The 25,879-nt window shown below is 34.3% G+C and overlaps 1 protein-coding gene and 1 pseudogene across 4 annotated transcripts in view; one reads left to right on the forward strand and one right to left on the reverse strand.

Moving 5' to 3' along the window:
- Col24a1 (collagen type XXIV alpha 1 chain) overlaps nt 1–25,879 on the reverse strand; it is a 313,236-nt gene that overhangs the window by 238,499 nt on the left and 48,858 nt on the right. For all 4 annotated transcript variants that reach the window (XM_021255434.2, XM_004841343.4, XM_021255435.2 and 1 more), the window contains exons 12-13: nt 15,720–15,773; nt 12,601–12,645 (exon numbers count right to left, since the gene is read on the reverse strand). In XM_021255434.2, the coding sequence (XP_021111093.1) occupies nt 12,601–12,645; nt 15,720–15,773 (99 nt within the window). The remainder of the gene's footprint in view (nt 1–12,600; nt 12,646–15,719; nt 15,774–25,879) is intronic.
- Nucleotides 20,909–21,173, forward strand: LOC147827630 (Nuclear RNase P; annotated as a pseudogene).

Below are 25,879 nucleotides of genomic sequence, written 5' to 3' on the forward strand. Positions count from 1 at the left end.
GAAAGGTCAAGCCTCTCTTCACAGTTGAGACTAATTCTGAGCTTTGGTAGGGAGAACTTAAGTAGTTCTAGCCCAATTCTTGGAGACAGGTTCAAGGCAGGCTTAGCTAAGTTGGGCCTCTGTTCCTAAATTCAACTTCCTGCTTTGTTCTTTTCTTTTTTTTAATACTGGAAATCAAACTCAGAACCTTGTGCTTGCCAGGCAGCCATGGCAACACTGAGCTAAACCCCTGCCCTCTGTCTTGTTCTCAATGTGTACTGAAATTTTGAGAATGGAATCTGCCTTTTTATTCCCTTCAAAAGCCAGATTTGGTACACAGTATGTACCATTCTTTCCATTTTCCCTCAAAGAAAATAGTCCTTAAACCCAAGATAGGCCTAAATATCATACATTCACTAACACTTCTGATTTTGATGACCTGTAAGGCTCTCTGAATTTTCCCTTACATTATCTACTCTGAAAATAATTACCTGTCTAAATTTTCAACTGTAGGTGTCACATTTTTGTGAAATCATGCTCATCCTGTACTTCCTCAAAATTATCAGTTATATCTGAGGTCCACTTTTCTCCGTGCCTATCCCAACTTTGTGGGTTGGGTTAAAGTCCTGGAATCATCCATACACATTGTCATACAATAGTTAGGAAAATATCGTTACTACAGAGCATGGCCATTAAAGTAGAATCCAGAAAATAATTTTTTTCCTGAAAGAGGAAGAACAATTTAAAACTCAATGACAATTTTCCATAATACTCTAGTGACAGTAGTACTTTCTTTATGGTCCAATTAATTTCAACTTTTTTCCTGAGGCAAAGAATACACTTTCTCTAAATTCTCCCATAAATTTAAGTATCTGAGGTACTACTGTGTAGTGTGTATTTAAGATTGTCTTGGGTTAAGAATAGAAACTAATAACAGATGCCAAACAGAATGATCTAATACTGTATTCTGAAATTCTAACATTGGGGTTAGAAGCCAAACTATAGTTTACTTCAAATAGACTCCTCTGACAGGAAGATATATGAGAAGAGGAGATGTTGCATTCTATAGTTAGAAAAGTAAACATTTTTGAAGTGTGGGTGCCTTAAGGATATTATTTTGCCCACCATTATAAGCTTACATATTTTTGTCTTCATATGAAGAAAAGTTTTGTCTTTGTAAAACATTAAATGTAGAGAGTTGATTACTTATAGTCTATTCCCTATTGGGTCCAAAAAAATCTCCTTGAAAAACATCTATATTTTAACAATAGTTTTCTAAGTGCTGTTGAGAGTAAATTCCATTTCCATTTCGTTTTCATCTTTGATCCTGGCATATCAGTTCTACTAAACATGTTTTTGGATCTTTGGAGCCACATAAATTTGCATGGCGGCTTAGTACAAAAAAATAAGCACTGATTAAATCAAGCTAAGAATGCTATAAATACTTTCATAAGGTAGCTATAGAATTTCCTTAGTGGAGTATTGCAGAATACTTTGGAAACTTTGCACTAAAAAGGAAGCTACTTGGAATTAGGTATGATATAAGAAGTATGAAGTTATCAAATGTATCCTCTATTTTTTCTAAACAGAATTTTCCTTTCTTATTATGAATTGACAGCTGCTTGATGCTTTTAAAGAAACTGGCCCATATCAGATAAGATCCAAGAATCTTCTTTGCAAATAATGTTGGTATGGAATGTAAAATAGAATAGTAATGCTATGGTGTTTAATAAGTCCTAAATAATAAAGTTTGTCTACTACCTTGTTTTTATCTGAGATCTCTGGAGAATGTACTTTAGTTGAATTCAAATATCCACAGAAAGTGAGCAAAAGGATGGGATAATCATGGCTTTTGGACTTCTCAACCTTCAAAGGTCAATTTTATTGAAGATACCTATAGTCCCATGGTTGTCCTGTAATAATTGGTAAATAAGGGTTTTGATCCAGTTATGACAGGCAAACAGAGACAGGTAAGAACTGCAATACTTCCATATCCAAAATCATGATTACACACATAAATGTACCAAAATGTAACTGTGTTTACATGAAATCCTTTAAAATAAGTATAGTGATTAGTATCTTATATGGAAATCCTAAAATGAAGAGCATCTTATAAAAGGGAAAAGAAGCATTTCAAATGTCAACAAATACTAAGAAACAAATGAATTTATTAATACAATTATTATTAATACTCCTAGTATACCAAATTCTTACTACAACAGCTATCTTATTTCAAGATAAAAATCCTGGTTAAAAAAGAACATTCTGTGACAAATATCACCTGTATCTATAGATGCTAAATACACACAGTATTTTATTTTGGGAAAAAAGAGTTTTCTGGGAAGATTTAAATAGAAATAATTTGCAACATACATGTTAAATTTGAAAAAACAATCTGAGGCTAAAATAATAACTACCTTCTTTTAAAAAATATTACCTCTTGAATAAAACAATACTATTTAAAATGTGTCCATTTCAGGAACATTCATGTATCCACTGTGTAGGAGAAGACTTTTCTTATTTGTAAGACTATACGTAAATTTATTTTAAAAAACACCAAGATCAGTAAGTTAGGTCATAAAAAATTAATTTCATGCTTAGTGTTTACTCTGGGAAATAAGTGATAATTTGGTCAGCAGTATGGGCAAGTGATTTATATTAACATTTCCCAAACTCTAACCTTAGTAATATTACTAAATCATTGGACAGTTGTGGACAAGACTTTACCTCCTGTATGTTTCTGTTCTCTCAATCTCCCCTCTCCCTCCCTCCCCATATACCTATATATGTATATATAGATATAGATATAATATGATGCCAATTAATATTTTGCAAACTGTTCATATTGAACATGTAGCTTTAGTGCACACCTGAAAACCTAGCTCAGTAAAGAAGCTTATACTCCTTACACACCTGAACTTAGATTTTACAGTATTTCACACCTATTGCCTTCTATATTGACTGTATTTCACTACCATACATAATACACAAAATGAAATGATTTGTTTAACCAATTTCTGGCTTTAGTTTCAGACTGTAAAAATCTAAGTGTAGGAAGTGGGAGTGTAGCTCAGAGATAGAGCAGTTATCTAGGATGCGTGAGGCTTTGGCTCTGATACCCAGCAACCCTCTACAGTGGAACATGTTACATAAAACTTATGGGTTACTATTGTTCTTTGTTATAGTGACTACCTGGATTCCTTCCCAAAGCCTCACTTGCTCACAGGCAGGGCTTTGAAAGGTGGCTGAATCCTAGAGGTGCTCTAGTTAAATGTGATGCTAGGGGGAAGGGCCAGAAGAGACAGGTCACTGGAGGCTTGACCCAGAAGCCTCCCTCCTGGTTCCTCCCTTCATTCTCTGCTTCCTGAACTTCCATGACCTGAGCAGCTTTCCTCCACCCAGACCCTTCGTCATGCCATTTCTGAGTATAAACCTGCCGTGCATGCACTGAATCTTCTGTGGTCCAAAACAAACCTCTCCTTTAAGTTGTGGATGTTGAGTCTTTTGTCCCAGAGATAAGGAAAGTGAGTAAGACATTATTTAAGTTACATGTTATAATAAATTTTTGAAACTGAACCACACTCCATGTTCAGAAAAGTGAGCATTTCCATCTACGTAAAATTTGAAGGAGACAAAGTCATTCAAAACGCAGAAATAGGGAAAGTTTGATCCATGGGTACTAAGTTGTAGCTGGCTTGGAGTAAGAAGTGTGAGTGGCTATTGGACAGTAGGGTGACAACAGAGAACAATAAGGTATTACATTCCAAAAATCCACCAGAAAGGATTTTTAGTCTTTTCAATATAAGGAAATGATAAATGTCCAAAGAGATATGTATATTTAATCTGATTTAAACATTATACAATGTAAATGTATCAAAATATCACATGATATTAAATAAATAGGTACAGTTTTTATATATGCATGTCAAAAATTAATTATAAAAAGAAAATTCTTTAAAGATAAATAAATAAAAATGATATTATAATGAAATACATCTTCTAAGATTATTCTGCTGACAATAAATGAAATAAAATGAAGTTCCATGGCATTGCTATAACCAACCTAAACTTTTAAGTCACTTTTAAATTAATAGAAAACTGAGAGTACAGTCTATGACATACACACAGCCACACATTTCAGATACTGGGACATTTACACTTCAGCATTTCCAGGTTTATATTATATTCTTTCAAATTTGTAGGTGTCTTTTCGGTGGCTTTAGTTCTGCCTATGTATTTCAATATCTACTTTGCATGTAATATCAAATATACACATAATTTAAAATAACAACAGAAACTTTCCATATTTATATCCAACATACTATTTTTCACTTCAAATATTATCAATGAATATTTTTCTTTTTAGTGTATTTATAATATTAATAAAGGACCATTTTCATAGAATTGTAATGATCTAAATTAAAATACAAATATCCTATCATGCATAATATACAGCTAGTATGATTTTCCTTAGTGTCAAGGTTATTTGATGATTTTATTTATAATAAACAGAAATAATAAAGAGGAATATTTATGCATAGAGATAGTATTCTAGAACTAGAGATCTAGTCTCTGAGATCAAACTTGCCATAATTGTGACTACAGCTGCATCTTACTCTAAGTACTTATCTTTTCCTTACAAATCTGACCACATTATTTTGTAGTAAACCTAAGAAAAAGTATATGTAACACCCATTATATTTTATAGTATCAGACACATTTTCTATTATAAATGTTAGAAAAATGGGATACATGTGTTTTTCAAATATAATTGTGAAGGATCTAAATCTATGACAAATACATATATTTTAAAGCAGTAAAACTTGATGGATTTTTCAATGTAAAGAACAACATAATCCAAGAGCCCTGTAATCATTTTTTTAAATTTTAACTTTATCGGTACAATTTAGATAAACATAATGATCACATTTATCATAGGGAATTTGTATCTGTACATAATGTATCTTGACTCCTTTTATTACCCATTCCCCTCTCCTCCCTTCAATTCCTTTTCCCCTCATTATTTACAAAAGCCCCATTTCCCCTTTTTCCTTCTTTTCTCATTTTTTCTTTTTCCTTCCTTCCTTTCCCCTTCTCCCCTCTCTAGTTCCTCCTTCTTTTTAAACAATTTGTTTCTTATTTCACATTGTCTATTATACATTTTGGTCCTTATTTACACTTTCACTTTCTCACACCAGAGAAACAATGTGGAAAATACACACGTGTGTCAAATTTATTTCACTTAAGAGTAAAGCTTCAAGGTGCATCCACTTAGCTATAAATGTCTCAAGTTTATCCTTCTTTATGGCTGAATAATATTCAATTGTATAAAAAAACCCACATCTTTTTTTATATATTCATCAGTTAATAGGCATTTGGGCTGTTTCCAAGCTTTAGCTATTACAAATTGTGCTGCTATGAACATGGGTGCACATATATTACTGTGCTATGACATTTTTAATTATTTTGGGAAGATATCCAAAAGGGGAATAGCTGGGTCAAATGGGACACCTAATCCTAGTTTTTGAGGAATCTCCACACTGATTTCTACAGCGATTGCCCCAATCTTCACTTCCAAAAACAGTGGAGAGGTGTTCCTTTTTCCCCAGAGCCTTGCCAGCACTTGTTATTTGTTGATTTCTTGATATTAGACATTCTTTCTAGAGTTGAGATATCTCAGATGGTATCTCAGTGTTGCTTTAATTTGCATCTCCCAAATGACCAGTGATGTTGAACATTTTTTCATATATTTATTTGCTATTTGTACTGCTTCATCTGAGAAGTGTCTATCCATTTCAGATGTCCACTTTTGGATTGGGTCTTTAAATTTGGATAGTCTGATTTTTTTCCCAATTGTTGGTATGTTCTAGATATTAGTCCTTTGTCTGAGGGACTACTCGCAAAAACTTTTCTCACTCTGGGTTGTCTCTTTACTCTGTTGGTGATTTCTTTTGTGGTGCAAAACCTTTTTAATAGGATGAGATCCCATTTGTTGATTCTTTTTTTTTGGTACCAGGGATCAAACTTGGGACCTTGTGCTTGTGAGGCAGGCGGCAGCACCAATGAGCTAAATCTCCAGCACTGATTCTTTGTATTATTTCCCATGTAGTCTGGGTTTGTTCAGGAGGTCTTTGCCTACCCCTATGTCCTCAAGAGTTCTACCTATTCTCTTTTCCAGAAGATTTAGTGTTTCTGTTTTAATATTTAGATCTTTGATCAATTTTGATTTTAGTTTAGTGCATGGAGAGAGACGTGGGTCTAGTCTTAATCTTTGGCATGTAGAAAGCCAGTTTTTCAAGCACCACTTATTAAAGAGGCTGTCCTTCCAGTGAACATGTTTGGCCCCTTTGTCAAAGATAAGGTGGCTGAGTGTTTTGGGGGTTGTTTCCATACTTTTTAGTCTGTTACATTGATCCCCAGGTCTGTTTTTTGGCAATATCATGCTGGGTTTATTTTTTTAATCACAGTAGCTCTGTAGTATAATTTCAAGTCAGGGATTTGATACCCCCTGCCTTGCCTTTGCCGCCCAGAATTGCCTTTGCTTTTTTAGGTCTCTTCTGGTTTCAAATGAATTTTAGGATTGTTTTCTCTAATTCTGTGAGATGAGTTGTTGGAATTTTGATCAGGATTGCACTAAGTCTGTATAATACTTTTAGAAGTATGGCCATTTTCACTATATTGGTTCTTCCTACCCAAGAACAAGAGATATCTTTCTATTTTCTGATATCTTCTTTGATCTCATTTTCCAGAGTACTGTAGTTTTCAATGTAGAGGATTTTTACTTCCTTCATTTGAGTGATTCCTAGGTATTTCATTTTCCTCAATGCTATCGAGAATGGTGTTATTTCCCTAATTTCTATTTCGGTGAGTTTTTTATTTGTGTACAGGAATGTTATCGATTTTTGACTGTTAACTTGATATTCAGCTATGCTGCTGAATGTGGTTATTAAATCTAGATGTCTTCAGGTGGAATCTGTGGGGGTCTTCTGTGTATAGTATGATGTCATCAGCAAATAATGGTACTCTAACTTCTTCCTTTCCTATCCTTATTCCTTTTATTTCTTTCTCTTGTCTAATTGCTCTGGCTAAGGTTACCAGAATTATACTGAATAAGAGTGGTGACGGTGGATATCTCTGTCTTTTTCCTGATATTAAAGTGAAAGTTTTCAGTTTTTGTCCATTTAATATGATGTTGGCTATTGGTTTGTCATAGGTGGTTTTTATCAAATTGAGGTAAAGACCATCTATTCCAGTTTTCTGTAGGATTTTTATCATGAATGGATGTTGGACTTTGTCAAATGATTTCTCTGTATCTATTGAGATGATCATGTGATTTTTGTCCTTGGCTCTGTGAATATAGTGTATTACATTTTTTTTTGTATTAAATTTTTTTATTGGTACATTGTAGGTATACAACACAATTACATTTCTCATTGGGAATTATACCTTTACATAATGCATCTTGGTTCTTATTTTTTCCCCATTCCTAGCCCTCCCTTCATGCCCTCCACCCTTCCCTATTTACAAAGACTTTATTTCCATTTTTTCCATTTCTCAGCATTTTTCCTTTCCCTTCTTTCCTTTCCCCTGCCCCTCCCACTACCTCTAACCCTACCCCTTTGGACCTTTTCTTCCTATTTTACATTATCGATTATTCATTCTAATCATTGGGACATTTTAGGTATACAATATAATGACATTCATCATTGGAAATTTGCACCTTTACATAGTCTCTCTTGGTTATTTTTTCACACTTGCCCAGCCCTCCCTTCAACCCCTCCAGTCCTCCCTATTTACAAAGATTTTGTTCCTATTTTTCCATTTTCTCATATTAATCCCATTCCCTTCTATCCTTTCCCCTAGCTCTCCCACTTCCTTCCCCTTTGCCCCTTTTCTTCCTATTTCACATGACCTATTATACATTTAGTCTTTATTTACACTTTCAGTTTCTCACGCCAGAGAAACTATTCGGTATTTACACATGTGTGTCCTATTTATTTCACTTAAGAGTATTGCCTCAATGTGCATCCACTTAGCTATAAATGTCTCTAATTTCTCATTTTTTATGGCTGAGTAGTAGTCCATTTTATAAAAAAACCCCACATTTTCTTTATCCAGTCTCCAGTTGATAGGCATTTGGGCTGTTTCCAAATTTTAGCTATTACAAACTGCGCTGCTATGAACATGGGTGCACATATATCTCTGTGGTATGATTCTTTTAATTCTTTGGGGAAGATCCCCAGCAGTGGAATAGTGAGGTCAAATGGGACTTCCAGTCCTAGTTCTTTGAGGTATCTCCATACTGATTTCCACAGTGCTTGCAGCAGTCTACACTCCCACCAGCAGTGGAGCAGGGATCCTCTTTCCCCACACCCCCACCAGCATTTGTTATTGGTGGGTTTCATGATAGCAGCCATTCTTTCTGGAGTGAAGTGGAATCTCAGTGTTGTTTTCATTTGCAACTTTTGAATGACCAGTGATGTTGAACATTTTTTCATGTATTTATTTGCTATTTCTACTTCTTTGTCTGAGAAATGTCTGTTCATTTGAGATGCCCATTTTCAGATTGGGTCTTTAAATTTGGGAGTTCTGATCTTTTGAAGTTCTTTATAGATTTGAGATAGTAGACCTTTGTCTGAGGAAGAGCAGGTGAAGATTTTTTCCCACATTGTGGGTTGTCTCTTCACACTGCTGGTGGTTTCTCTTGCTGTGCAGAAGCCTTTTAATAAGAAGAGATCCCATTTGTTGATTGTTTGTGCTAGTGCACGGGCAACTGAGGTTTTGTTCATAAAATCTTTTCCTACACCGATGGCTTCAAGGGTTCTACCTAACCTCTGTTCCAACTGGTTCAGAGTTTCTATTTTAATATTTAGATCTTTAATCCATTTTGATTTTAGTTTAGTGCATGGTGAGAGATGCAGGTCTAGTTTTAATCTTTGGCAAGTTGAAGCCCAATTTTTCCAGCACCATTTATTAAAGAGGCTATCTTTCCTCCAGTGAGGGTGTTTGGCTCCTTTATCGAAGATGAGATGGCTGAGTGTGTCTGGCATAGTTTCTGCATCTTCTAATCTGTTCCACTGGTCCTCAGGTCTGTTTCTTTGCCAGTACCATGCTGTTTTTATCACAGTAGCTTTGTAGTAGAGTTGCAGGTTGGGGATTGGGATACCCCCTGCCATGTCTCTGTTACCTAGAATTGCTTTTGCTATTCTGGGTCTCTTCTTGTTCCAAATGAATTTTTGAATTGTTTTCTCGAGGTCTATGAAGTATGCTGCTGGGATCTCAATTGGAATTGCATTAAATCTATATAGCAGTTTTGGAAGTATGGCCATTTTCACTATATTAATCCTTCCTACCCAGGAGCAGGGGATGTCTGTCCATTTTCTGATATCATCTTCAATCTCTCTTTTCAGAGTGCCATAGTTTTCAGAGAAGAGGTCTTTGATTTCTTTTGTTAGGATGATTCCTAGGTATTTCAGTTTTTTGGATGCTATTGTGAAAGGAATTATTTGCCCTATTTCTCTCTCGGTGGGTCTCTCATTGGTGTAGAGGAAAACTATTGATTTTTGTGTGTTGACCTTGTAACCAGCTACTTGACTGAATTTGGTTATTAAGTCTAGAAGACCTTTGGTGGGGTTCTTGGGGTCTTCTACATAGAGTATCATGTCATCTGCAAAGAATGACAATTTGACTTCTTCATTTCCTATCTTTATTCCTTTTATTTCTTTCTCTTGTCTAATTGCTGTGGCTAATGTTTCCACAACTATATTGAACAAGAGTGGTGATAGTGGACATCCTTGTCTTGCTCCTGATTTTAGTGTGAAGGATTTCAGTTTTTGACCATTTGGTGTGATATTGGCTGTTGGTTTTTCATAGATGGTTTCTATCAGTTTGAGGTAGAGACAATCTATTCCAATTTTTTGTAGGGTTTTTATCATAAATGCATGTTGGATTTTGTCAAATGTTTTTTCTGCATCTATGGAGATAATCATATGGTTTTTGTCCTTGGCTCTGTTGATATAGTGTATTACATTGATTGATTTTCATATATTGAACCATCCCTGCTTCCCTGGGATGAATCCCACTTGATCAGGGTGTATGATCTTATTGATGATCTTCTGCATTCTGTTTGCCATTATCTTATTAAGGATTTTTGCATCTATGTTCATTAGTGAGATTGGCCTGTAGTTCTCTTTTTCGGTTGGGTCTTTCTCTGCTTTGGGGATCAAGGTGATGCTTGCTTCCAGGAATGAATTTGGGAGTATTACTTCCCTTTCAATTTCATTGAAGAGTTTAAACAGTAGTGGCAGCAGTTCCTCTCTAAATGTCTTGTAGAATTCAGCAGTGAAGCCATCAGGGCCTAGGCTTTTCTTAGTTGATAAGTTTTTAATTACATTTTCAATTTCATTGGTTGATATTGGGTTGTTCAGAATTTTTAGGTCTTCTTCGTTCAACTTTGGTAATTCATACATATCTAGGAATCTGTCCATTTCTTCTGTGTTGTCCATCTTATTGGCGTATAGGTTCTGGAAGTAAGTATTGATGATCCTCTGGATTTCTGCTGGGTCTGTTGTAATTTCACCCTTTTCATTTCTAATTGCATGGATCTGGACCTTTTCTTTCCTTTTTCTGATAAGGTTGGCTAAGGGTTTGTCAATTTTGTTGATTCTTTTGAAGAACCAACTCTTGGCTTCATTGATTTTTTGTATCATTCTTTTTGTCTCCATTGCATTGATTCCTCCTCTGATCTTTATAATTTCCTCCCTTGTATGAGCTTTGGGGTTGTCCTGCTCTTCTTTTTCTAGAAGCTTGAGGTTCAGCATCAGGTTGTTTAATTGGGCTTGTTCTGTTTTCCTAATATGTGTATTCACTGCTATAAATTTCCCTCGTAAGACAGCTTTCATTGTGTCCCATAGATTCCGATATGTTGTATTGTCATTGTCATTTAATTGAAGGAACTGTCTGATTTCTTCTTTAATTTCCTCTGTAACCCATTGGTTATTCAGAAGTGTGTTGTTCAATTTCCAAGTGTTTATGAAATTTTTTGAGTTTCTTTTGCTATGGATCTCCAATTTCATCGCACCATGGTCTGATAATGTACAGGGGATAACTTCCATTCCTTTGCACTTACTTAAACCTGTTCTATGTGTGAGTACATGGTCTATTTTTGAGAATGACCCATGTGCAGCTGAGAAGAATGTGTATTCTGATTTTGTGGGGTGGAAGACTCTGTAAACATCTGTTAAGTTCATTTGTTCAAGAGTTCAATTGAGTTCTAGTATTTCATTACTTATTTTTAGTCCAGTTGATCTATCCATTTGTGACAGTGGGGTGTTGAGGTCCCCCACTACAATTGTATTAGTGCATATATGACTTTTCATGTCCATTAGTATTTGTTTTATATAGTTGGGTGCACTAGTGTTTGGTGCATAGATATTTATGATTGTCATCTCTTCCTCTTGGATTCTTCCCTTTACGAGCATGTAATGTCCTTCTTCGTCTCTCTTAATCAGTGTTGGTTTGAAATCTACTTGATCTGCAAAGAGGATAGCTACTCCTGCTTTTTTTTGGGTTCCTGTCACATGGAGTATTGTTTTCCACCCTTTAACTTTCAGTCTATGAGTTACCTTTTGAATGAAGTGTGTTTCTTGTATGCAGCGTATTGTTGGATTTTGCTTCTTGACCCATTCGGCCAGTCTATTTCTTTTGATTGGTGAATTGAGACCATTAACGTTGATGGTTATAACTGAAACGTATTGACTTGTCATTGCCATGACTTTTTCTTTTTGTTGGGTTCTCCCCCTTTACATTTAATTTCTTGAATGAAATCATTACTGGGCCCTATGATTTTACTGTTCTTGACATTGAAAATTTTGTAGTGTATTATTGTTTTAAAATATATACATTATTTCCATTGTCATTAAGATTTTATTCATGTATAGTAAAATTTTCAGAAAACTCAATTTTTCTCCTCAAAGACTACAGAACATAGGGTAGCCCAGAATATTTCACCCTAAAAAAGTCTTTGAGTGGCAATGAAAAGGGCACAAGTGGAAAGCAGATGGTTAATGAGCTATACTACCTCAGCTAAGACAGCCTAAGGGTACATCTCTGGGCCACAACTTCTCATTTGTTAAATAACAGAATATTTGGTGATGTCAGAATTTCCTCGTGTCTCTGAATTTAGTACAGTGCCTAATAAAATTTAATTTTTAACTTTTAAATCTGAAAATATAAGATTCTGAAGAAGCCATTTTGAAAATCTGTAAAACATGAGATTGAACCCCTAGGATTTCTGATCTTACATGTTCTTACATGAACAAGTAAGTTGAGTTATGCTATCATTAGTGTTTCAAGTCATTCATGTATTTTCTGTGAAATTTTAGTTTCTTCCCATGAAAATAAGGTTTCTTCCATTGGTTTGATAAATGGGTTAGAAGTATTAAATTTAGTTATTTTTAAATCTAAATTTTCCTTTAAGAATTAAAATTTGTTGAATGAGATAGATTATGGATGACAATAATAACAAAACAAAATACATGCATATTTTAATAAGTGAGAAATAAACACAAAATTAGATTATATTGTTCTACATTGAACCTTAAGAAAGAAGAATCAAATTACCTGTCTTCCTTTAATACCCTTCTTTCCACGGATCCCAGGAATACCCTAGAATATAAAAAAGTCACAGCTAAATATTTGTTGAATGAGTATATTTGAATTTGTTGAGCTAGATACTGTAGATCTTTTCTTCTCAAATTATCAGTTAATAAAGTATGCCAAGGGCTGGGGATTTAGCTCAGTGGATTTAGCTCTGCCTCACAAGCGCAAAGACCTGAGTTTGATCCCTGGTACCAAAAACAATAACAAACAAAGTATGCCAAAAGCAGAATTAATTATCAAACAAACTAGTGTGATATTCTGAAAAGTTTTAATATACTCAACTGAACCAGCCCTTTCCTTCTTCAAAACAAATTCTTAATTTTATTCAATAATCTACCCCATCTGTACTTTGGAGTGAGATCCTGACATCCCCCAAGTGGTAGTTGATGGCCAGAAGTAGGCACTTTACCAATGATGCCCCAAACAAACAGGAAGGTCATGTTTTCCATTCCTAGAAGAGGATTCCCTCCTCTCTGTCTTCCTCTCTGGATAGAAACAAAGTTAATTTAGCCCTTTTACTGGCTATCGTGCAGTTACATAGGAAACCGTTTACGGGGTAAATCTAACACTGGAAAAAGCAAGGCGGAGAGGAAGATTGGATCAATTTAATATCATCTTGTACTATATCTCACCTGATCCATTTCTGGTCATGTAAGAGCTGTAGGGTTAGCACTTAAACACCCAGGCTTGTGAGTCATAATACTTGTGTTCTAATCCTGGCTCATTCCTATAACCTGTGTTCAGTTTAAGTTATTTCTCTGTGTTTTTCTCATTTTCTTCATGTATAATGAGACTAACAACTGTACCTATCTCATTAAGTTTTGTAGCCAATTTAAAGGAATTAATTTATAGAAAGTATGCAGTTTTTTGCATATATATAAAACCATTTAATAAACCATAAACTATTACCATTATTATTATTAAAATTTTCTTATTTTAAAGCCAGTACTGTATACACTGGAGTGATCTATTGTTGTCTGAAAAATCCCACTTTCTATAATTTCTTAAGATTTGTAGTTACTCATAAACTTCAGAGACTAAGAAATATAACAGAGCTGGGCATGGTGTTACATGCCTATAGTCTCAGCTACTCTGGAGGCTGAGGCTGAAAGACTGTGTGAGCCCAGGAGTTCAAGGCCAGCCTGGGCAACACAGACTCCATATCAGAGAAAAAAAAATAAGAAAAAAAGGAAAAAGGAAAAAATAACTATCAGAACAATGTTCAAAATGCCTGAACTAAAATTTAGATATTTTAGAAGCTACCATTAGTTGAAATAATCTATTTAACTTTAATGTCAATTGTTTGATAAATACTCATGTTTCTCTATCAAAAGAGTTCACAGTGGACAAAAAGATTCATTTCATTGCAACTTTATGTATCTTTACATAACACAACCAGCTTTTAAATAAAATAATATTATACTTAGTTTTTCAAACTTAGTTTTCCTAAGACAACAGTGAGAAACCTAAAAATAATGCAGACAAAATCATGTGAGATTTTAAATATATATGTGTGTATATATTATATATATTATTAATGTGTATGAATATACATTTGTACATACATATACATACATGTGTATATGTGTGGGTATGTGTAGATATACAATACTGACATAAAGGATTTTTTCTTTCTGTTTTCTAGGATTAGTTTTGCTTTTCTGAACTTACATGTTTTATAACATAATAAAAACACCCAGATAGCTCATTCATCCATGGCAAATAATATTATGACATAAGATATGACAGGTACAATATCATGAAATTTTCTTATATATTGAGACATGTCTTGACATTTTCATACAAACTGGTCAAAACTATAAAGTGTGATTATAGCTCTATACTTATTGATGGCCAGTGTCTACACTGGATTTAATATCATCCAATCCAAGATGACAACATTTTTGCAAGTATATACAATATTGGTTTATTTATTAATTTATTTATTATAAATAATTTCATGTCAAAGAGTCAAAAAAGAATTGTATCATGAGCAGCAGAGTCATTAGTAATGTAAAGTACATACACTTCTTTGGAGCAAGAAGAAGCAATTCAATTCTTTGCATGATAGATGGGATATATCATCTGTTAATCTGCTGTATCACATGAAGGTTAACAAGATTGGTTGTGGTATTATGCTGAAGATATTATTTGTTACTGAAAGAAATGACTTGTTATATTCACCAAGGAAAATCTTCACCTCGTATCACCAAAGAAGACTGGGCATTTTGATTGTAATTACAGCACATTTAAATTCTGAATATTTCTCTGTGGGGTCATGCATGAGTAATTATAAGAAAATATGATTTAATTCACTTACTCAAAAACCTAAATATTTGAAAAATACATTTAGCAAAGAATAATCTGGTTCATTTTCATTTGCAAAAGTCACTTTCTGGAAATGAAAATTTTGGCTTGAACTGTATTCTTATAATGATGCCATGGAAGGCTAACTTTTGAAAATGATTCTAATTTCAAACTTTGTGACAATATATTGATACCATTTCTCTTTTTTTCAATTGTCAATGAATATAAATAAAGGAATAAAAGTAGAAATAATTGAACTGCATATAAAATTGAAAACTAGATATGATAAAGTTGCAACATCAGAACTCAATAGCTTCCTTAATCTTTTTAAGTATAAGAAGGTACTTTGCAAAGATTCTATCTTTATTCATAAATTTGTACATATATGAGCAGCTATGTCCCATGACTAAACAAAAAATGTATCTCCTGAAACTAATTTCTTTACTATAAATACATATAATGCTTTATATTCAAATTAAAGATTAAGGAATTATAAAATAAAATTTTCACAATTAGATATTTTCATATTTCAATATGTATCTTTAATTCAATTTAAAGTATCTAACTATCTATGTTCATATCACATTATTTCCTTTTAACAAAATTCAGTAAGATTTAAGAAAGTCTACTTACATTTCTAGCAGCTGGTTTTTCTTAAACCTGGCTTGTTCACTCAGTAAAACTACCTGCCTGATATATGAGTTTATGAACCCTGCTGTACATTATCACAAATATATCACTTTAGAAATAATGCTTGAAGGAAATACTCTTACCCTTTCTCCTTCAGGTCCCAATTGTCCTGCTTCTCCAGGAGAGCCAATGAAACCCTTAAATCAAGAAAATAATCTTTACATTATTTCATTTGAATATTTATCCCATAAATCATTCTAAATAAAATACTTATAATCTTATTTACAATAATATGAAATTATAAGGTTTAAAAATATGTGACTTCCCCTCACTTTACTGTTTTTGTAATAGAAGTTACAGATCAATCTTTTCATTAACAAAAGCATGGAATATAATTTAAGACATGGAGCTGATAAAAATCAACAAGACCAAACCTTGTCCTTCACCAAATTTTATACTGGGCAGAAAAAAAAAAAAAAAAAAAAAAAAAAAAATATATATATATATATATATATATAATTAAATAAAATGTAAGGCAGAAGTGAAGTATTAAGACTATAAGTACAGAGGAGGAAAAGATTTAGTGTGGTAGGACATACAGGCAAAGGAAAAAGGTTTTAAGGGAGGCTAGGACTTCAGCTAGAGTAAGAGACATTTGTAAAGGGTAAGAAACAGGGAGTGTTTGTAAATGACAACCACATTTTATGTGTAAAAATTTTTAGAGAAGACCAAAGACCCATCCTGCCTTAATGATGATTTCAATTTGGTCTGAGAAACAAGGGATACCTATAAGTATCACTGCAAGGTACTTACTTCATCCCAACAGAATTTAGTTATATCTTACCTGTGGCAAATGATTTAGTTCATGAATCTAACAGGTAAGGGTATGGTGGTTGTGGGCCAGATTAGAGTTTTAAGTTTCAGGCTAAAAATTTTAGACTTTATATTTTAGATATATGGAAGCTATTGACTTTGTGACGGTAGGCAGTGCCCTGATGTTAAGATATACACGGTGTGATAAAAATGTACAATAAATATTTAAAGTAAAATTGTTATTACAATAAAAGATACATTGCCATTAATGCCCTTCAAAAATACTTTCCCTCATTTTGAAGACACTTACCCTATTGTTCTTGCCAACTTCTAAAGAAGTTCTAGAAATCCTCTTTTGTGAGTATCATTACAAGTTATGATAAATTATGGTGAATGCTACTGCTGAATGCCTTCAAATAGAAAGGCATAGAAATATTACCATGTGTCCTCTATTCACCTTATTTACTGGACCTATCACTGTGATTTCTGGTTCTCCCTCCAAGTAATCCAAGATAAGTACCTTATCCAAAAAGGTAAGCATTTTGAATTGAAGCAGCCACAACACTGCAACTAAAGACACAAAAGAGAACTTCCAGAATCTCTTCAGAAAGTGGGAAAAATGATGGGATGTGTTTGAAATGAGCAGGAGTATTTTCAGGGGGATTAATGGAAACATATATTTCACTGTAACAAATTTTTAAAGGTAAACATTGACTGTATTTTTATCATACTTCTAAAATATTAATCTGTTGATAGGATCTAGAATACATGCAAGACCAGAGACGTTGAATGTAGGAAAACCCATTAGAAAGTTCTTGCTCTTTAAATGGTCCAAACCTGAAGGAAGATGGGTCAGGATCATTAATTCAACAGGCATTATTTTAGCACCCATTGTGTACCAGACGCTGGGATCGTAATGATGAATATAGAAATCACTGCCCTCAAGGATGCAGTTTATTAGAAAAGAGGGCCATACAAGTGAGTAATTGTAAAATTATGATACTTGTGACATAATTATGTAGTGAAATGGTAAGTTCAAGAGACAATGAGAACTTTGGAAACAGAATAAGCAACTTTACCTACAGAAAAGATCGACATTTTTTTAACAAGGAGGCAGTATTTGAGCTGAGTCCTGAAGGAAAAGAAAGGCAGGGCTGACAATGTTTGATCCATCAATTAATAGAAATAGAATAACAGCATGTACAGAGACTTACAATTATTTCTATGTGGTTTTTGGGGAAAGGTTAGGTTGGAAAAGATGGCAAGGGACATATTAGGAAGGGTCTGATATATTATGATGGAAATTCTGGAATTTGTACTGTGATTCATTAAAGAAATTAGGCATAGTTTCGATATAACCAAACTTGCAGTTCATAAAGTTCACTTGGAGTCAACAGACTTTTGTGTCAGTATCTAAGTCAAGCCAAACATGACTCTAAAGTTTATGGCTGGATTGGACAGGAAAATTGCAAGCACTGATGGAAATATGGAAAACAAATAGGATAGCTGGATTGGTAGCGAAAATGTTTTGTTAGTCATTTATGTGTGGTCATGCTAGGACATGCAAGTATAATTATCTTAATAGAAAATGGGTGATATGGGGCTCAAAGAAATAGCCCATTGAAAGATAAAAGATTGGAAGGACAAATATGTCTGAAGCTTACAAGGCAGACTATTATGTCTCAAGAAAAAACAAAGAGAAAAATAATCACTGATCAGATGGAGGCTGAAATGAGGATGAAGGAGAATGATTCTGGAACACAGAGAAAAGAAAAGGTATAAAAGTTTGAAGCAGAGATACAGTAGACCATTTTTACCAAGTTCTAAACAAGGCCTGCTTATTCTGAATTACAGAATGGGTGACTTTTCAGAGTAAATATATACCACCATATTAATAAACTAAAGAACTCAGACATTAAAAAGTAAATGTCATTTGTAAATCTATAGCAGCATTATGCACAGTATCAAAAGGCGGAAGCAACTCAAATGCTCATATAGATGAGCAGATAAAATATAGTATAAACATACAATGAAATATTGTTCAGTGTTGAAAAGGAAGAAATTCTGACAGGTGTCACAACATAACATTTATGACAATTATGCTAAGGGAAATAGCCCAGTCACATAAGGACAAATATTATATGATTCCACTTATCAGGAACTTAGAGTAGTCAAATTTATACAGGCAGAGAGTAGAGTGACAGGTGTCTAGGATTGGGGTTGGGGTGAGGGGAGTCGTATAATGGATACAGAGTTGGGGAAGATAAAAAAGAAGATTTCAAGAGGAATGATGGTGATGATTGCACAACAATACGGATGTACTTACTGCCACCAACTGTACACATAAAATAACTATACATATAATTATATACATAACTATGTATATCCATATTTTAAAGGAAAAGGTAAATAATGTTTTGCAAATTCTTTCTAAGTAGCTTAGAGTAAGAACTCTTGTTGGGATTCAATCCCTGCTGGTGAAAGCAAGTGTTGTCACAGCAAGAGGGACATTCTTTTTAGACAAAGTATAACAGTTTATCTTGTACAGACTGCTTGAATAGGCCAAAATTAAAAGAGATCTAGAGAAAATTAGTTTCTTTCTATTTAACTTCAATAAAATGAAATGTTTATAATTTGCTTACTTGAAAGCCAAGCAGCTGAAGAACAGAGAATATTTCTCCTTTTTTTGGGGGGGGGGGTACTGGAGATCGAACTCAGGTCCTTCCGCTTGCAAGGCAGGGCCAGAACCACTGAGCTAAATCCCTGGCCCCAGAGAGTATTTCTATTGAAATGAATTCAAAAGTATTTCTGATAGGAAAGCACTTAGGATTACTAAACAAGCTGTGTGCATTTTCATAATCATCAGTTTCAGTTGACTTCAAATGTAAAAGGAGCTAGCCTTTGTTTAATACAACTTTTGTTTTGGTTATAAATCAAAGAAACAGATACTGATGTACACTAATCAGTGAAGTAAATAGGCAACTGAGAACACAAGGGTTGAAAGTCACACCTCTGTCCAACATAGCCTGCACAGGGGACAAATGTAACATTTTATAAGTAAACATTTTCAAGGGAATAATGGTATGTGTGAGTAATTAGGTGTTTCATTAGGGCCTATGAAAGGCTTGCACCGCTGCGTGAGGCCATTGGGAGGCGGTGGAAGCTTTAAGAGGAAAGGCCTCACGCAGGTTTGTCAGCCCTGTAGTCTATGGGCCCAGGTGACTAACACAATGACAACGCCCGTGTCTTCACTTTTTGCATTGAAAGTTGTAGAATTAGTAAGAGGTAATTTTGTGTTACTAGCAGGCTCACTGTGAGAGTGTGGAGCAGCCTTACACACTTCTACTGGTTGAGGTACTTAGCATATTACTGCATCAAGAAATGCCAAAGTAGGGCTAAAAAAATTATAGTCTAAATGTTTATGTTTAACATAGTAACTCTCTTGATACCAAAAATGTAATCAAGTAACTACCAGTTAAAAGATAATTTATCAGATGATTCATAAAAATATTCACATATAATGTATAACATAGTAACAGGACACAAATTAAATTTAAAAATTTATAATTCAGTGAATATGTTATTGTGATTTTTGGTTTTTTAACCAGATTTGAAGTTAACATCAAAGATCATATTTGAGACCTTTTGTGAATGTGCAGTGTCCTCCCAAGGGAATACTTTCAAGATAAAAAAGTTATATAAAAGTGGAAATGTCTTCATAATATATAAATTTCTATATAATTGATAATTAGCTGTTTATTATTTTGTTATAATCTCCCAAATGACTGACTATAGACTTAGAAAAAAATCACTCCTAGTTTTTTTTTTTAAAAATGCTTTCATGAACACACCTGTCAAAACCTGAAATTACAATATTAAGGGGTTACAGCACAGAAAACAATTTTTTATACAAATTGGAGAAAGCAACAACAAAAAGTTATATAATACAATACATAAATGGTATGAAAACAGAAAAGTATGTGAATTACTGAAGCAAGATGAGAAAATGCAGAGAATAAGCTAGCTGTACAGTGCCATATATATCTTGCACATGTATCTTAGAGTTATTATCTTAGGCACAAAAGAAATTAAATAATAATTATAGAATCTGAGTAGTAAGTACATGCCACATTCTACACATTGTGATTTGGTTAAGAATGCTAATCTCAACCACCTGAAAGGTAAGTTTCATTATTACCTTTTCCTAGGAAAAATGAAGCACTAGGGATAAATGATATCTAAAGTCACAAAGCTAGTAAATGAAGGATTATATATATAAAAATGTGGTCTATCTAACTTCCCAGCCTAAGTTCTTGACCACTAATTTCTTCTTTCTTTCCAAATCTAAGTAGATGTATGATTTCAGTGAAATTTCTAAAAAACAGGAAATGCATGATAACCTGGTGTTGTAGAAACAATGGAAAGCAAAAAGGTAGCTTGGTTTTAGTTCTAACTAGCAATAACTGCCAAAGCTAAGTTCTTTTAGCTTGCTTTTTTCTCCTCTGCAAAATGGGACCTGTTTTACTTCACAGGATTGCTGGCACCATGAAGAAGAAAACACAGAGTCACTCTTCCACCACCCTTGGGAAGGTCTGAGACTGGGGCCAATAGCGACCCTAACAGGGCCCTCCCTGAGCTCCGGGGAGGTGAGTTCCCAGAGAGCGGGGCTCCATGCAAAGGCAGACCGGGCAGGAGATGCCAGGAGCCTGCCCGCGGGCAGGACCCGCCGGATGCCTCCTTAGCCGGAGCTTGGAACAGACTCACGGCTGGCCAAACAAAAAAGAGCTGCTCCCTCTCAAACATTGCTGCATGGTGGTTCTTTTTCCCGGAGCAAAGAGTGGGGGGCTGAATCTGGAATGTATGATGCTGGGATTAAGGGCATGTGATTACTAAACCACTACAGGTGAGTAATTGGTTTGGCACTGCTCTAAACCCAGTAGTCTGGATGGGATAAAAGGGGTAGAAAGACACTGTTAAAGTCTCTTTTTGGAGCTAATCCCAGCGCCCAGGAGGAGTTTCCTGGGCCACCATAGCACTGCTCCCAGCACAGAGGAGGTGCAAGCGCCAGCAGTGCACCCCCCCCACCACCCTGTCGAAATGAGAAGACACATAAACAAGCCTCAAAAACAGCCTTCCAGATCACCTCCAGCAACTCCAAAGGGAAATGAGATGGAACAATCTGATACTCAACCACCTGGACTAGCTGAATTGGCAACAAAAGAGGATCTGGAAAATATGAAATGAAAAATAATTTCTCAGATAACAGCAGAGATTGTGCCCATAGTGCAAGACATGATTAACAAATCTAGAGAGGAGCTGAGGAACATGATGGAATCCCAATATAGGAAACAAATGGAATCCATAAAACAGATGCAAACAGATTTCCAGGAGATTAAAAACTCCATTGAAAGCTTACACAGCAGAATGAGCCAATGTGAAGACAGAATTTCAGATATAGAAGATAAGATTGCAGTTAGTGACAAGGAAAAGAATAATTGCTTAAAATTGTAAGGAACCACAAGAAATCAATCCAGCAGCTGCTAGACAATGCAAAGAATAACATAAGACTGATTGGAGTCAATGAAGAAACAGGAGAGAGTGCAGATGACATAAAAAAAACTGTTCATGGCAGAAAACTTCCTAAGCAGGGAAAAAGAACTTGACATACAGATAAGTGAGGCATGTAGGACTCCAAATAGCCTTGATCAAAAAAAAATCTACAAATAGGCATATAATTGTTAAGATTCCAGAAACCCAACAGAAGAACAAAGTTCTACAAGCAGTTAGAGAAAAGAAACAAATCACATAGAAAGGAAGGCCCATCAAAATCACAGCAGACTTCCCAATACAAACCCTCAAGGCAAGAAAAGCTTTGGAGTGACATATTCCAAGCCCTAAAGGAAAACAGCCTCCAACCCAGATGGATGTACCCTGCAAAACTATCTTTCAAAATTTATGGAGAAATAAGATACTTTCATGACAAAGAGCACCTTAGGAACATCATGAATACCAAACCAGCACTCCAAAAAATTTTAGACAATACCCTAGGAAAAGACAAAGAGGATCACAACCCCAGGAAGCCCAGCAGAATGATTCCATCAGGCAGACAAATTAAATGCAAAGGGGAGAATCCAACAAAAAAAAAGTCATGACAATGATGTCAATATTTATCAGTTATAACCATCAATGTTAATGGTCTCAATTCACCAATCAAAAGAAATAGGCTGGCAGAATGGGTCAAGATCCAACAATACGAGGCATACAAGAAACACACTTAATTAAAAAAGAAACTCATAGATTGAAAGTTAAAGGGTGGAAAACAATACGCTATGACACAGGAACCCGAAAAAAAGCAGGAGTAGCTATCCTCTTTACAGATTAAGTGGATTTCAAACCAAAATCTGAAACACTTCTGGTCCCAAGAATTTCAGATAAGGGATAGTCAACTTGTATGTACACATCTATTGTGAACATGTGTTTTCATTCCTCAAGTAAAAACTTAAGAACAGAACTGTTGGTTCTTAACAGTAATACAAGTAATTTCTATATTGTTCTCCAAAATGGTTTTATCATTTTCATTCACATTAGCAGTATTCAAAAGTTCTAACTGGTTCACACCTAAGCTGACATCTGTTCTTTTAAAACTTTTAGCTTCATCTCCCTAATGATTGTATAATATGATCTTGTTATTGTACTGATTAGTATTTTTCTGATTCTAGTATTGCACATCTTTTCTTGTGCTGTACTGGCTATTTATCATCTTCTTATGTCTACTTTTTAATTGGGTTGTCTATTAATGAGCTGTAAGAGTTCTTTATATATTCTGGCCATAGGTTATATGTATTATAAATATGGTCTATTTAAGGACTACTTTTCATTTTCTTAACCATGTCATTTAAAGTTCTAAATTTTGTTGGAATCTCATTTATCAATTTTTTCTTTTATACATCATGTTTTTTATCCTAGGAAATTCTTGCCTACCCTACATTCATGAACATTTTTTCCTTATAGTTACTTCTTAAAGTTTTATAGTTTTAGTCCTTCATATTTAGGTTCATAGATCCTTTCAAGTTATCTTTATGTATGAGAATAAAGGGTTGAGGTTAATTTTTTACATACAGATAACAGGTGTTCTAGTACCATTTGCTGAAAACATTATCTTTTCCTCTGCTCTTGAGTTTATGTTGTATAAAATGTTAATGTTAAATAATCTTTCAAAACTCAGTGGACCATATACGTGTGGTTCTATTTCTAGATTTTCTGTTGTATTCCAATGATCTATATGTCTTTCCTTATGCCAACACTGCCTTGATTACTGTAGCTTTAGAAGAAGTCTTAAAATTAGGTAATAAAGGCCGGGGATTTAGCTCAGTGGTTCTGCCAGCTACCTTGCAAGCACAAGGTCCTGAGTTTGATCCTTGGTACCAAAAAAAAAAATTAGGTAATAAATGTCTTCCAACACTTTTTTTTTTTTTTTTTTTACTTTTCTAGGTCCTTTATACTCCTACATAACTTTTAAATTTCAATATCTAATTCTTCATTTATAGCAAGTATACATAGACCTGAAGTTTTGTGGAGTGATTTTTTTTTTCTTTTTTCTTTTTTTGGTACCGGGGATTGAACTCGGGTCCTTGAGCTTGCGCAGCAGGCGGCGAAACCACTGAGCTAAATCCCCGGCCCATGGACCTGAATTTTTATATATACCTTGTGTTTTCTAATCCTGCTAAATTCAAATACAAGTTCTAGGGGCTCCTAGAGATTTCTTAGTATTTTCTCTGTAGATGATCATTTTATCTACATATAAAGATTTTACTTATACCTTGCCAATCCTTTGGCAATTGTTTCTTTTTATTGCCAGACTAATTTGGTTTGGCCCTATGGTTCAAAGTTTAATGGACAGATGAAGAGTAGGCATATCTGCCCTTGTTCCCCACCTTAGGGAGAAAGCATTATATCTTTTCTATTCTTATAAAAGTGTTTTTGCTGGAATTATGGAGTACATGTCTTTGATCTGTTGAGAAGGTTCTGTGCTACTTCTAGTCTCCTGAAAGCTTTTACCATGAACACCTGTAGAATTTAGTCCAATACTTTTTCTGCAACTACTGACAGGATCGTGTGCCTTTTTCCTTTCCTCTGTTAAAATGATGACTTTTGGGGGTGGATCTTCCAATGCTGAACCAACACTGCCATCCCTATAATAAAACCACTTTCTACATCCTGCCAGATCTGACTTCTAATAGTTTGTTTTGTTAAACAAATTTTTATCTATGTTCATACTTTTTTCTTCTATTATCTTTATCCAGTTTTAGGATTAGCACAATGTTGAGCTCCTAAAATGAGGGGAAAAGTGTTCCTTCTTTTTTCTGCTTTAAATGCTTGATATAATTTATCAGTTAAAATGTATATGAGCCTGTTATCATATGGGTACGTTTTCAAGCTAGGAATATACTTTCTTTAATAGGTGATATTCAAACTTTATATTTCCCCCAGAGTCAGTTTCATTAATGTGTCTTCCAAGATACTTCTTAGAAGTTGCAAAATTTATTTCAAAAAGGATTTTTATAATATGCTTTCAATATCCTTTTAAATTCTGTAAAATCTGTGGCAATGTCCTCTAAATTTTGACATTGTAATTTAAAAATGTATAATTGATATTGTATAATAGAAAGAAAAGGTCTAAAGGGGTAGGAGAAGTGGGAGGGGTAGGGTAAAGAAAAGAAGGGAAAAGAAAAAATATGAGAAAAGGAAAAAATATGGAAACAAAGTCTTTGCAAATAGAGAAGGGTGGAGGAGGGTGAAGGGAGGCCTGGGGAAGGGGCAAAAAAATAAGAAACAAGATACATTATGTAAAGGTACAAGATCCCAATGATGAATGTAACTATTTTATATCTAAAATGTATCAATATACTTAATGGATTAAAAAAAAAAGAAAATACATATGAAGGTACTGAAAATATTTAGGAATTTAAAAAATGTAAAGCATCATTATTGTGCATATTATTTAAATCCTTTATTCTTTACCCATTTCTAAAAGGTATTTTTGATAATAAAAGGCACAAATGTACATTAGGAAAACAACTGGCTATTAAAAATAGGGAATTTTTGAAAGAAAAATTTTAGTTTATTTTTACTAAATTTTCTGAGAACAAGCTTTTGATTTTAATTTGTAGCACACTATTATATATATCAGTAATTTTGAGAACTCCTTTAAATGATTAAAAAATGGCTAACATTTTTTTAAAGCTTTAGAAGTGGAATGGGATGTTCTTGGTATGATAAGTTTATTTCCTTATCTGATGTTTCCTTTTTTTTTTTGGTACCAGGGATCAAACTCAGGACCTTGTGCTTGCAAGGCAGGCAATGGAACCACTGAGCTAAATCCCTGGCCCTATGTTTCCTTATTTCTGACTGTTTTTGCATCATAAAATTATCTCAGCCTTGAACTACTGTGACTTTTTTTAACTTCTTCACTTTTTTCTATCAAGACTTC

Source organism: Heterocephalus glaber, unplaced genomic scaffold (genome assembly GCF_053883595.1).
Source record: "Heterocephalus glaber isolate CG9 unplaced genomic scaffold, H.glaber_assembly_v1.0 deba00001442, whole genome shotgun sequence".
NCBI lineage: Eukaryota > Metazoa > Chordata > Mammalia > Rodentia > Bathyergidae > Heterocephalus > Heterocephalus glaber.